Source organism: Pseudopodoces humilis, chromosome 2 (assembly GCF_049639895.1).
Source record: "Pseudopodoces humilis isolate 2021_Gansu_Grassland_sample_001 chromosome 2, ASM4963989v1, whole genome shotgun sequence".
NCBI lineage: Eukaryota > Metazoa > Chordata > Aves > Passeriformes > Paridae > Pseudopodoces > Pseudopodoces humilis.
Genome location: NC_142201.1, coordinates 71426112 through 71440578, shown reverse-complemented (window position 1 = coordinate 71440578; position 14467 = coordinate 71426112). Strand labels below are relative to the sequence as shown.

General features: G+C 39.5%; 1 protein-coding gene across 1 annotated transcript in view; it reads right to left on the bottom strand.

Annotated features, from left to right (window-relative positions):
• Positions 1-14467, bottom strand: part of CRYL1 (crystallin lambda 1) — a 50731-nt gene that overhangs the window by 35961 nt on the left and 303 nt on the right. The window contains exons 2-3 of the mRNA XM_005516252.3: positions 11329-11436; positions 4131-4257 (exon numbers count right to left, since the gene is read on the bottom strand). Coding sequence (XP_005516309.2) covers positions 4131-4257; positions 11329-11436 — 235 coding nt within the window. The remainder of the gene's footprint in view (positions 1-4130; positions 4258-11328; positions 11437-14467) is intronic.

Genomic DNA, 14467 nt, shown 5'->3' with positions numbered 1-14467 from the left:
ACCTGTTGTCAAAGCTCCAAAGCCAATGCTGGTTTTGCACCCTGAAGGCACCACCAGGCTTTTTGAAAGCTGTTAACACTGTTTTTTAAAAATATGTCTAACTGAAAAAGATGAAGGAACCAGCAAGATCTGAAAGATACCAGGTTGAAAATCTTTTAGTGTCGTTATCACCAGCTCAACAGTCTGTGCAGGTGTAATGGGGGGGAGTAGGAGAGGGGGCAGAACACCCTCTCTTTTTAAAGGGGTGGGCAGGAAATGAAGATACTGTTCTAAGGCTTTTAGGCAGAGCTCTTTTAAAAGTAAAAAGGATAAATACTTCAAGAACATAAGGTGTAAGTTAAAAGCTTAACTTCCTCCCCTTGCTCAGTCTGCTCTGTTCAATGCCACAGAAGAATAGATGGGTTCAGAGATCACCTCTCAGTCACCTTTTGTGTCCATCTTCAACCAGCCCAGACAGCCCTGACAAATCACCAAAATACAGAGCAGCTCAGGTGTCAAGAGTAAGATCTTAGCAATAGTTAGCCATCTTCTTTTCCTCTGACAGCTAGTAAACCTTATTGTTCAGTTAGTAAATTGTTCAATCTAAAACCTTTGGTTTTGTTTTACAAGTGTTGTGGGAAGAGATCATACAAGTGCTGCACTGATTTCTGTTCAATTTATATTATTTATGAACTAGACACATATCCACTAAAATCTGGGTTTAATATTCAAGGGAATACTAAGATGTTCAATATCCAATAGTCACATAAAGACTGAAGACAAAAGTCATCATATATGTATGCAGGAAAGCCAAGACCACAAAAGTAAAAAATATTTAACTAACCTATGAGAGTTCCATGCCAGGAACATTATAGTACAAACATATGCATTAATTTATCTCCATGGAGTTTTCAGCTAACGGAGACGTTAGTTCAGAATTAAAGCTTTTAGTGATACAAAAACTTTCAGTGTACATTTACCTACATGCTCCATCTTGCACATCTTGGTTATGCGCTTATTCCAAGTAGCATAGGAAAGTTCTGAGAAGTCAACTTGTGTGAAAACTCAGGTTGAGAGCAAAACATGGACTGATTTCCTTCTGAAGTTGATGTAAAACACACTAATCACAAGTTACTTCATGAAAATGCTCAGGAGAGAGCATATATAACCTTTTAAAAGGTTCAAGACATTACTGTTATAAATTTTCTTCTCAGTCCTTCTAATTATCTCTTGCATCTTTTTCCCTTTTGTATCTTCACTGATATAACTTAGGAAGTTCCATTTTTTACTACTTTATCCCATCTGTTTCATTATGTCCTATGAAAACTACAGAGAAGGCAATTGTCTGAAGAATTTACTCATAGAGGGCAAACATCAAGAAGTTTTTAAAAGCTTTAAGTGAATTTATTCTACAAAGACCAGATTTGAAAAGAAGTTAAAATTTAACCAACTAAAATCCAGGGTAAAGAAATGCAGTTCTCATGAAAATTTTGAAATAAGCTAATTAGTTGGTTATATCATTCAGCATGAAAACTGAGTCCTCTCTATTCTACTAAGATTAATGCAACCAATATTTTATTTTTTAAGTAACTAAAAGTCAGAACACTTTTGCTCATAAATTACAATTTGTACATTTTGTCCTTCCACGTTCAAAGCTGCACTAAGCAGCATTTCTTAAATTTAATATGGTTCAGTTACAAAGTAGTCTGCTCACTGCTGGAATAAAGCTGTGAGCCTACACTGTCTCATTCTATTCCACCACCCTCCTTCAAGAGAAAATTAAGGTCTATTTCAAATAAGTTGCCTCCCCAATTCCACTATGCATTTGTTAACTCTTTGAATCAAACAACTTTAATGCTATAGTTTGGAGAGCTGACACAAAGAGTGTCAACTGTGTTTCACACAAATGACTTGTTATCCATGAGCATACTTCAGCTATTTAGCTTATTATTATTGATACACTAAACAACTACATGTTCAGAGACACCAAGAGGGCTAAGGGAACATAAAACAGTGCCAGAAAGCTGGAGTTACCCCAGGTACACTGTTGCTGTTTGGAGACTACCAACACAACACCATTGTCTTCAACTACCTGAAAGGAACACACAGGTTCTCTGAGGCGCAGGCTGGTAGGACAGGAGGCAAGAGACTGAAGCTGCAAGAAGAGACTTCCAATTAGATGTTAGGGAAAAGTTGCACAATGACAGCAAACATTTTAACAAGTTACCCAAAGAGAACAGAAATGTTTATCCAAAACTTAACTGCACAAATTCTGTGCAAGTTGATGCAAGTTCTTCCTGCAATGGGTTGGGCCAGATAACTTCCACAGGCTCCTCCTAACAGAAAATTACTTTGATTTTGCAACATTTGCCCAATGCCCATTTTGTAAATGAACTGATAGTGGTGGGGAAGGATGCAGCCCTTGATTTAATCAGACTTGGCATACAAGACCTTTCTCAAAAATCTTGAGATTTTGCCAAAAACCCTCTCTCGTGGGACCGATAGCATACCAAAACTCAACATCCCTGCCAGAGCAACAAGACCCAAGAACTCCATCACAGCTATGTTCAGCTTCAAAAGAAAATGGTAAAATAGAAGTCAGAATGCTAAAGAGATACAAACCTGGAACTAAGAAGGATCAGATCCTTGCAAGTAGTATAGGGAGAAAGTAAGGACACTATACGAACATACCAGGTGGTAAGGAATGGTTGAAACAGCAAAAGAAAACAAGAACTATGAGTATACTGGAAACAAGAAGGCAGCCTTCACAAGCAGAAGGTAGGAAGAACAGTCAGTTCTTACTCACTGGAATAGGCTGGCCAGTGCTGTTTCACAAATAGCTGTGTCCCCTGTTACATCCATTCATAAATGACCTGAAAGTTAGCTCATGAAATTTAAGTTTGCAATCATTATTACAACCACAAACATTTGCAGAAGGACTTTACAAGACTGAGTGATTAGACAATAAATTTGCAAATTAAACTCAGTAGAAGGCGGCAATACATGCAGGAACACAATACCATGAACTAACAAGTTCCAAACTCATTAGTGATGAAATAATAAGATACTGGGGGTGACAATATATAGTTTCATGCTATGAAGAAAAGAAGTGAACACAAAACAGTGTACCACTGTAAAAATCTAAAGTACATTCACACTTTGACTTCTGTGTGAGGTTTCACCCTGCCTCCCATTCTCTCCTCCTCCACCAAATTGGGAGGAATAAAAGGTCTGGAAGTCTGTGCTCCTTCAGTGCAATTTGTTATGAGGGTTGTGTTGCAGCTGATCAGCTGGGAATTTACAGCCTGAAACAGTGTAAGGTGTAAACTCAAGTGCAGCACAAATACTTGCAGAGACAGCTAATGGTACAACACTGAAATAATACTGGGGAGCTATATAGGGTACAAGATGCCAATCCTAATGAAAACTCATTCATACTCTATCCCAGAAATGGTCCCAGATTAGCCTATTCTTTGCACTACATCCAATCCAGTGAGCATATTAATAACTACGTCCAAATAAGTGAGCATATTAGTAACTAAGCAGCCACAAACTATCAGATCTAGTAGTTCAGTTTGTTTCCCATTCCAATTTTAGAAGAACATATTTCAAACATATGTATCAACCCAGGTTTTAATACTCCAACACTCTGGGATAGCTGTGTTTGGCTACAGCACTTCCTCACAGTCAGAATAGTCCCCACATATGTCATCCCTGCCTTCAGTAGGTACCTGGAGAGGAAAAAACACATTTTAGACCCAGCTCTAGAATGTGTGGCATTCCCTAAATGCCCTGTGTGGCATTTTGGGGGAATATGTCCCCCAAAAATCTCCAGCCAACCTTCACCTCACATTCATCTTTCAAACAGTACAGTCATTATTCCACATGGAGGTCAGCAATTCCCTCTCAGCTTAACTGCCAGCCTCTCCCCCTATAACTCAGAAAAAACTTGCAAGGACTCTAGTGTAGGAAATTCTGCAAAGAGGCATGATCTCCCTCGTCAGGATACCAGGCTAGAAAGAACTTTAACAAGCATGACTATATCCTTATGGGGTCAGGATGTTGAACTCTCCAGTGCCCACCTACTGCGTAGCACAGCTTTTAATCACCTTTCTGAACCGTTTGCTAGGAGTTGGCAAATCTTTGCTTACCTGAATGAAAGTAGCACCCTCTACTGCTGCCTTCAGGTCTGTACAAACGCTAATGAGAGCCAGCTGCTGTTCCGCACTCAAAGCTCCTTTCAGTACTCCCGACTTCTCCATCTCATTCATTTGTTTGCTGACAGAAACAACATAGACACATTTAAACACTTTATCATTGTTAAGCCACCATCAATTTTTAAAAAACCCTTCTTAACAAACCATGTACTATACTATTGCTCATGCCACTGCACATATTTATATTCAAAAAGATAAAGGTTAATTTCAGTCATTTCTCCTTCCTCCCCATCTTATCAAAGGTTTTGCTTCTCTTCAAGCACAGACAGCTCCAAGATCTATGCCTAAATGCAAGATTGCCACCACTTCAAATTTGTTTTAACTGGTGTACAACCAACAAGAGGTTTTTTTAGCTCATATTTAATGAGAAGCAAGGTCCCTTTAATATATTTAATCCAGTTTTACAAACAGCTCTTTTGCTACAAAGCCTCACTGTAGGAGCACCTGTTTACCAGTACAGAAATAAATAAATAAATACATTTGATACAGACAAGAGTCCTTTCTAAAACCATGCCACTACATTTTGGGTTTTTCTTAATGACTATAGAACAAGTGTCAAAAAATTAAAATAGTTACTAAACTTAAAATGAATGGCTGGGATTGGACTTCTTCAGAAAAGATCTCTCCAGTTCGAAGTCCTCAAACATATAGAACAAGAAAGCCATTTTTCAAAACCATTATAAGCCACTTAGAGGAACAATGGCCACAGAAATTAGGTGGAATTTAACTGCCTGATCATAATCAACCTGAAGCTCTTTGATGTAGTCCTTATCATGGTTAATTTGGTTCAGTTTTCATCAGTTTCATCAAGACAGAACTCCTCTGAGCCTTTGGTTATTATTCAGCAAAAACTGCTCATCCTTGTTAAGACATGAGGAAATTGACCTAATGAATAGCAGCAGGAAAAAAAAAAATCCTTTATTCTTCCTAACGGCTTAATTAAGGACACACCAAATGGATGGCTGAAAAGCACTGACTTCTACTTCTTAAGCAATTTATGGCAAAGAATAGGAAACAGGGATCTTCCTCTCCCAAGGAATATACAGTGTGCTGGGCAGAAACTTCATCCAACACTTAAGGTGTCTAGCACTAAAAAGGTCGAAAGAAACAGGTGCCCTAAGCCAGAGAATCCAAACTTTTGGCTCCCTCACACCCTGTGAGGCAAGATGAATATTTCAAAAGGTGTTTACTATCCATTCATTAGAAGTTCATTTCCCAGGTGCTCTTGCCCAGATCCAGCATACTCTTGCTCATATGCTTAAAAAAACACACACCAAACTAAAAACACACACGAAACAAAAACAACAAAAAAGTTACATTTGAAGAGATCATATCAGAATTACTTCCTTCTTTGGAGAAGGGGGCGAAGTTCTTGTTCACTCTCATTGCAACACTACATTTGTTTCATCCTCCCAGGTTATCCAAAATTACAGTACATAACTGGTGACTGAGGGATTCAAAGAAAGCTAGAGTCATAGACTAAGAGATCTAGCTTCTATTTTTCTTCCCCAAGCTCTTACAGAAGCTTCCAGCATCCATCTCCTATTTCATATCTTTTCTCCTCTGCCATTGACAACCATCCCACATTTCTGCTTTTTTGTCATAAACCACTAACAATACACTGTGCACTCAGAATACCACTTCTCAGTTAACCTTCAAAACCACCATCTTCATCTTTGGAATTTGAGGCTGGATTGATTTTTTTTTTTTTCTCCTAAACAAAAACCATTCTTTTTAACATAACCAATCTTCATGTTACCCATGCATTTAAGTCAGTTAAAACATGGAGTAGGAAATATGTGCCTTACCTCAATTTTGGCTTTCCCTCCTGGGAAATTTTCATTTTTTGCACCTTTTACCAATCTACTTATTGCCATTCTGGTTGTTTTGTTCCATAAATAAATTTTAGTCTTTTAAATGCTAAACTATCTCTATATTCCCATGGCATATTAGATTGCTACAGAACTGTGGGAAACCAGTGCTCCCTGATACTTACCTTACGTTAAGACACAAAGGTTTGTACATACAGTGCACCACTGACCTCTACTGGATGACTTTTTAATGAAGACAGCTTAAATTTTTAGGGGATCATCCCTAGGATGACCCTAGGATGACACTGCAATCATTGCAGCCATGTCCACAGCTTCACTCTGCAGCTGCATTGTGTGCGTAGTGCAGAGAATTCCACTCAATACCTGTAAGATCTTTGAAGAATGAAGAATTTACACCCATAAGAAAATACTACTTCCTCTTTCAGCTTATGCTTCATGTACCTCCAGATTTTTACTGTTGAACCTGTCTGCACTATTCTGGGAACTGGACTAGTATTTGCTTCAGGATAAGGTATCCAATTTATGGGAACACTCCCAAACACATAAAATGCCTGGAATGCTTCTGATTATAAATCCTACTCTAAAAGTCTTTACAGAAGGATCCTGAAAGCAATGTTAACACTTAACTCATCTTGTTCACACCCCACTTGCTTTACCTTTATCCACAGCCACTACTGAGCAGTTGTATTCAGCAGACACTGTTACAACCAGCAAATACTTACTAGAATTAAGACTGCTTAATCATAACTGTATTGCCCACAGTAACAAGAAGGGAAGGAAGAGAAGAAAACACCAGCCCTGTTCTTCACAAGTTCAGCCAGCTGCTGTTGCACAAAGACTAGAACTATTCACCAGTCAAAGCACTACCATCTAATGCTGTCTGATAAAGGAAAGGGTAGTTGGCATGGCAAAAACAAACCAACAAACCAAAGCATTGCCAGTCCCATATATTTAGCCTGGGTCAGAACAGACCAAGTAGGTTTTGTGTGGCCCAGGTTGAAAGCTTTCAGGAAAGGAGATCTCACCAAATCCTTGGACAGACAACCTGTTACTCTGCATACCAAACAAATGTGAGCACCATAACTGTTATCAAAACACAACTTTAGTAATTACACAAATCACCCTTATTGAAATCATATGTTCCAGCTGCCCAGGGGACTGGCTACAACACAGGAATGAGGTGAAAAGACAACATTTCCTTTTGGAGATGTTTTCAATTCAGTCAGACAGAACCTTTGTAAAGGTGGAATCTATCCCCTTCCAAAGCCTATCAATATGTTCTCTAGTTAGTTCTGCAAGTAAAGCAGTTTTTCCTGGTTAGTTAATTGCAGTTAATTTTTGGGCATGGTGGGTGGGCAGAGATAAAAGGTAGAATCAAGCCTACAATTTAGCACAAACTTGATGTGCCAGCATCGGGCACTCAGTATCGAACTGTGTTCTAAAAAGAATCATCTAGTTAGAAGTTCTCCCCTCAAAGGAGATATATAAAACTATCAAAGAATAACTAAGCCAAGCTGCATTTTGGCCTTGATATATACAGTACCAATACAACAAAGCAGTACATAAGACAGACCAGAAGACTAAGCCAGTAAGCTAGGTAATTAATCAATCTTTATCAGCAAAATAATTATGTTTAGAACAACAGCACAGTATTGTATACTTGGAAAAGTTTACATATTACAAGAATCATAAATTTATTTTTTGGCAGAGGGGCATGCACTAAAGCATTTCTGCATCCTATGTTTTAGGACTGCTTTGAGGAATAGGATACTACTTGTTTTTCTAAGTCTCGTTATTTCAAAATTTAGCAATCTTGCATTCAAACCAGAATCACACCGATGCAGGAAAAAAACATGCTGGATATGAAAAATTACTTTTCCGAAGGCAGGCTACTAAAGCATCCATGCAGCAGGTCCAGTGTGGAATAAGGGTGTTCATCAGTTTGTGTCTTTAGCAGAACCATTAGAGCAGACTCTGAGATGTTCTGAATTTATATAAAAGGCAATGAGTTATAGGTCAACAGACTAAAGAGCAACAACATAATTAAGAATCACGTCTGCCATCAAAGAAGTATCATCTCCTTTTAGAAGTAAAGTGAGTTGCTTACTACTCAAATCCCAGTTTTATTTGGAAAAGGGAAACTGCAAATGGTCATCTGTACACTTTAGTTTCTCCCTAATAAGTAGTATCTCCAAACACTAGAAGTTTGTGGACTGCAGACTAGAGTGAAATAAATATGTTCCAATACTATGACAAAGTAAACCACAAAACCCCTAAGTCTAAAAACTTCCCTAAAAATATTTGCTATTTGGAGGGAAAAAGGAAAGCAAACCACATCAAGTTTACAGAACCATTCACCAGCTGTCTCTATCAGACAATCATTCCCTTGCTGCTCTCTTGTGCACACACATTACCTGCTCAAGCTCCAACTCTTCTTACATAAGTATCACATCAGTAACTCATTGCGATTTACTGCAGGTTGTGTGCTATGAAATGAGTGCAGAGAAGTTTGATCATATTTTGATAGATACATTCATTAAAATAGTGGTTGAAGAAACTGTGTAGCTTGTATTCTTGTCACAAAAACTATGTTTTCCTGAAACTAGGCCTTTTAACTAGTGTTACAATAACCAAAATACACAAGTTAATTATAAGTTAAGAACATCTTATGTAAAAGGCAAAACCTGCCTTGAACTCAACTGAACTTGCCTTGAACTTATCAATGACTTGGATGAAGGGGCAGGTGGCTCCTCAGCAACTTCACTGATGATACTAAACTGGGAGGAGTGGCCAATACCCCAGAGGTCAGTGCAACCCTTCAGAAGGACCTCAATGGCTGGAGAGATGGGCAGAGAAGAACTGGAATTCAACAAAGGTAAATGTGGAGTTCTGCTCTGAGGAGGAATAACCCCAGGCACCAGCACAGGCTGGGGCTGACCTGCTGGAAAGCTGCTCTGCAGAGAAGGACCTGAGTGGCCTGGTGGACAGCAAGCTGTCCATGAGCCAGCAATGTCCCTGTGACCAAGGCCAGTGGGACCCTGAGATGCACTAGGAAGAGCAGTGCCAGCAGGCTGAGGGAGGAAATCCTGATCTTCTACTCTGCCCTGGTGAGGCCACACCTGAGTGCTGTGTCCAGTTCTGGGCTCCTCAGTACATGGACAAAGACACAGCTCCTGGAGGGGGTCCAGCAGAGGGTTATGAAGATGATTAAGGTGCCAGAGCATCTCTCCTACAAGAAAAGGCTGATGGAGTTGGGCCTGTTCAGCCTTGAGAAGAGACAACACAGGGGACATCAACAATGTCTAATAAGCATCTGAAAGGTAGGTTTCAACAAATGTATCCAGGCTCTTCTCAGTGGTGCCAAGCAATAGGACAAGGCAACAGGCAGAAACCGGAAGACAGCAAGTTCCACCTGAACAAGAGGAAGAGCTTCTTTACTGTGAGAGTAACTAAACACTGGAACAGCTTGCCCAGAGAGATTGTAGGGTCTCTTTCCTGGGGCTATTCAAAAGCTGCCTAGATACAAGGAGCTTTAGAAAACGCTGCTTGAGCAGGGAGGTTGGATGGGATGATCTCCAGTGCTCCCTTCCAACACTACCCATTCAGTGATTCGGTGAACTCCTACAGGAGAACACATGCAGGCACACAACAGTACAGACCCACTCAAATAGCACTTTATCTTATTACATGTGACATTCTATGCTTCATGTTTTCAAGCTGAAAACCTTGGAAGGCTAACATCCTCATCCTGCTGTTAGAAAAAATCTGGGGCAAGTGATGGCTTTAGTAATGAACACCACAAAACTGCCACCTAATAATCCAGAATTTCATAGTGGCTACCAAGACCAAGAAACTGAAAAAAATCAAAAGTTTGTGTCATCTAGGTGATGCAACAGAGATACTTGGTCTAACATCTAGCTGGAAAGAAAAATAAGAGGAGATAGATTTTCCCACTCTTTTGTTATCAAGTCTTTTTAAGCAGATCTCACTACACATCACATACTGTTTAACTTTTGAACTCTTAACAACTGAATCAATCTACAAGGGGTTCCTGAAGTCACTCTTGTTTGCTTTAAGGCTTGTTACAGAAAGCAATTGGGATGCAACGAACAACCCTTTTTCAGGTGCACCTTACACCCCATACAGCTGACACACAAGCTGACATTATGTCACTCCAAGGCATCATGAAGGGAGAGGTGATGCATTTAGGTTGATGCTAATTGTGAAGTCATCTAAAGTCCAGCATTAAATGCCTATGCAGCAACATAAGGTTGTGCACAGAGCCACTTTATAAATGTACTTTGACCCTCTCTCACAAGCAGATAAAAGATGTATTTTCAGGCCCAGAAAGAAGAGGGTGCATAGACCAAGCGGACATGTTCCTTCTAACACAAGAACTAGGGGTCAATCAAAGTAACTTAGGAGCCAGGTTCAAAACAAATACAAGGGAATGGCTCCTCACACAGTGAGCAGTAAATCTGCACAACACAAAGTCCTTTGGTAAGGAAGCCACAGAAGGATTTATATCAGTTCAAGGGAAGGTTAGAGAAATACTTGGAAGAAATCCAGTTAAGAGTGACTGAATAGATAATTAACTTGTTGGCACAGAAGGCTGGGGGAGAGGAGCAGACAGGCAAGACTTGAACTTGTAGCTCTGGTAGTACTAAGTACCAGAAGCATGAGGCTTTAGCCACCGTGCCATGGGCAACAGAAGGGGCTGGAGGCCTCCTGGACTCAACTGGTGCGAGTGATGTCACGATCACACCCTCAAACAGGCACTCCTTCTAAAGATGTTTCCTACCTCAACTACAACTGATCAATGACACTAGCAACATGTTCTTCTAGGACTCAAAAACACCAGTTTAAGAGATTAAAAACTAATTATAAAATGCTAAGAATTGTAGGAGGGCTTCTCAGCAATCCATCTTAACCTACCTCCACTTTGAAACAGTCTTTGTTGCCTTTCTGTGCAAAAACTCTTATGTTCATATACTCTAAACCCAACCTATAAATAACCTAGGTGATATGATATTACCTAGGAAAGGTGATATGCATTATTTAAAAAAAAATTAATTTAAACTTAAGATCCTGAATAAATTAAAATTAAATTTCTCTTCAGAAGTGTCAGTGACACTTGGAAGCACATATCTTCTGATCTTAACCTGTACTTCTGATTTAAAGCCTTCTTCAAAGCCTAAAATCTATGCTCCCTGAAATAACAAGATATGGCTATTCATTCATAATTACAAAAATACCACAGTTTCATTCCAACCCCAGATATTTCCAGTCAGGTTACCTACCGAATATTTTCCAGTGCGCTTGTTAGCTGCTGTTGTGCAATATCATAAAGTTTCACTTTGAAGCCTCCAGCAGCAAACACCATGGCCCAGCTGCGACCAATGAGTCCACTGGAAAAAAAAAAACCAAAACAGCCAATTAATAAACCAGCATTTAACAGGGAGAAGGAGATCCTGAAAGCATTGCAAAAACCAAACCAGAGCATGGACTCTTTGATATTTGATAATAATGAGGAAGAAAAAACTCAAAACAAAACAGAAAAAGGAGAGCAGAATTCAAATAGGAGGAACCACTACTTTGGCATACTGGACTCGATCACCAACAGTTTTGTCAGACACAATCTTAACCTGGAATTGGTTAATGCATTTATATTAAAGAGACTGAAAAAAAAAGAAGTTTTTGTTTGGTTCATAGACTGAAGACAGGCAGCAGTCCACTGATCCCAGAACACAGGATCCTGCTTCAGAGGTGATCAAAAACCCAAGACCCAGCTACTGAAGTCACAGGTCCTCAGCAATTCAGAAAGTACCACAAGCCCATGAAAAGGGAAAAAACAACCTCAACTGAGCATTGGTTTTGATACTATTTTTCCACCTAGCCATCTCTAGCACTACCTTTATTTTTAGATGAAGCGCTTCATCATGCTGGATATACACAGGAACAGTCTGCCTACGTCTTTCGGTGAAATCATATTACTGAGCAATACATGGAGGAAATCTGTAGTAATTGACAATTTTTTAATCTCTCTTAAAACAATGCAGGTTTTAACTTCATTAGATGTGTAGCAGGCAGCAATCTTTTCAAATGGAAGCACCAAGGCATAGTATCACAAGCTTAAATAACCCAAAATCACAAAAAACATTAGGAAAAAAAATCCATAACAGAGACAAGATCAGAACTCCATATCTATGACAGCTACAGTGGGGGTTTTGATAATTACAAGGCATTACATTACAAATTTGCATTTCCTCTCACTTCCAAGGTCTGTATTTGCAGCATTAAACTTTAGTGATCTCTGGCAACTGAAAAACTCAAGACCATTAGGGCATCAATAAAAGATTAAAAGGGGAGTAAAAGTCAGAGATAAAGTAATAGGGCAGATGAGAAAAGAAGGAAGAAAAAACAGGAACATGCTCAGCCTTTGGTTAAACTACATATTTTTAAAAATGATTAAAATAGGAAGTTTCAGGAAATAGCAGGAATCAGTGGAAATAACTGGGACAAAAAAAAAGTGAACCTTTGCATTTAGTGCTGTTAAACAGTCAGTAAGGTCTCACTCAAAACCTACCATTTAAAAGTAAAAATAAACAGCTTCTCTGTAGTAAGCCCAGAATTCATCAGTTCTGAGGCAAGCAACAGAACAAACTTACAGAATAAGAATGGTCAAGGTTTGCTAGCTACTATAGCCTCCTGGTTAACAAGTATTTATAAAATAAAAGCGTTTGAATCACTCCAATCTGACATAAGCATATCTGAGCCACCAGTATCTTTACAAAGTAGCATAACCTCTCTAAATTGCACTTTAAAATTAAATTTCCTTAAAACGCACAAAAAAAATTTCTCACTTTAATACAGGTTTTTAAGATTGTGGGGTTTTTCTTTTGAACCACAGAGCACACAAAGTTAATGGTAGGTACCAGGCCTGCACCATTACTGCATTGTACATGACAGCATCATTACAACCTGATGTTAGCATATTTGACCCCAAGACAGTGCTTTTTGACACGCTGTCATTTTGGGCCCAGTGATAGATAAAGTATTAACAACCAGATCTGCTCACTTCTGCAGGTGCTACCAAAACCTGCAGTAATGCCACAAGTGAAAAACTATGTTCGGTATTCTGGTAAATTTTAAAAGGTTTAATAATAAAAAAAAAAAAAAAGGACAATAGGAGACAACGACAATAAAGCAAAGGGTTAAAATGGCTGGGTGCTTGGCACTCTGCCAAGAGCACACCCGGTGTTTTGGAAACATCCTTCATATACCATTTCTATTGCATTAATAGAAATCTATATGCAATCTGTTGCACCTATATGTATCAACTTGATATATATTCACAAATTCCATGCATATTCAAACTTTTATATTAACAAGTTTATATTTTCCAGGAACTTTTAGGCATGGCCACTCCTTGGGTCCAACTTTTTAGAGCATGCATGTTTCTTGGCTTGTGGCTTTAATTCTCTTCTTATCACCTTTTAATTTGAGCCTTGGCTCTTCCTTTCTACAGGTGAGTGTTGATAATCAGCAGGTTCCCCATCATCTGTTTACTGGAGGTTATCCTAACTAAGCAGACAGTTCAAACACACATATATCGACTATTACAGCAAAGCCATTTTAACATTATACATATAGCATTCATCTTAATACTTGCCAAAAGCCAATATTATAATATGTATTTATAACACACAGAAGCCACAGCAGGCAAGAGCCCAACTCTCCAGACCCTTCAGATACACCCAGTATTAGTAAAATTTCTCTGAGTACCAGCAGCAGGAGCCAGTTTGGTCAGTGTCACACAGCATCACTGAAACTCCCATCCTGAGGCTTCAAGCAGTCTTGCTAACAGAGTTTGCTGCAGCCCACACTTGCAGCACCAAGGTACAGTGGTGCACAGGGGTCTGGTACTATCTGGCACGTATTTTCTCTCCCCTCCAGATTCTTGTTTAAGCAAAGAGCTTTAGGGTAAGCTCAATGAGAGGATGAAACCATGCATTCCCACACAAGCCAGAAATACTGCTGACTTTTGTGGCAAGTCAGTACTACTTCAGGAGTATCCAAGACTAACTTAGGAGTTTCCGGACACAGCTGACGAACAGGACATTAAACTGTGCTTGGATTTCTCCACTCCTCTTGCACTTACACAGAGCAATGCATTGCAATGAAAAGGGACAGCAGTCTTTCAGCCCTAAAGGGTGACATACTTCGGTAAAGATGTTTGTTTGCTGTTTGTTTTAAAGTAGCACAGAGCTGTCAGGGGCTTTAACAAAGGCACTCTAGAGCCAAACAGGTGCATCCCCCCCACTTCCCGAGATCCAGCAGCAGCGCGCCCCCGCAGCTGGACAAAACCCATCGCCTGCCCCGAACCAGCAGCTCGCTGACACCTCCGACGGCTGCAGCAGTGGCGACAGCTGAGGCAGG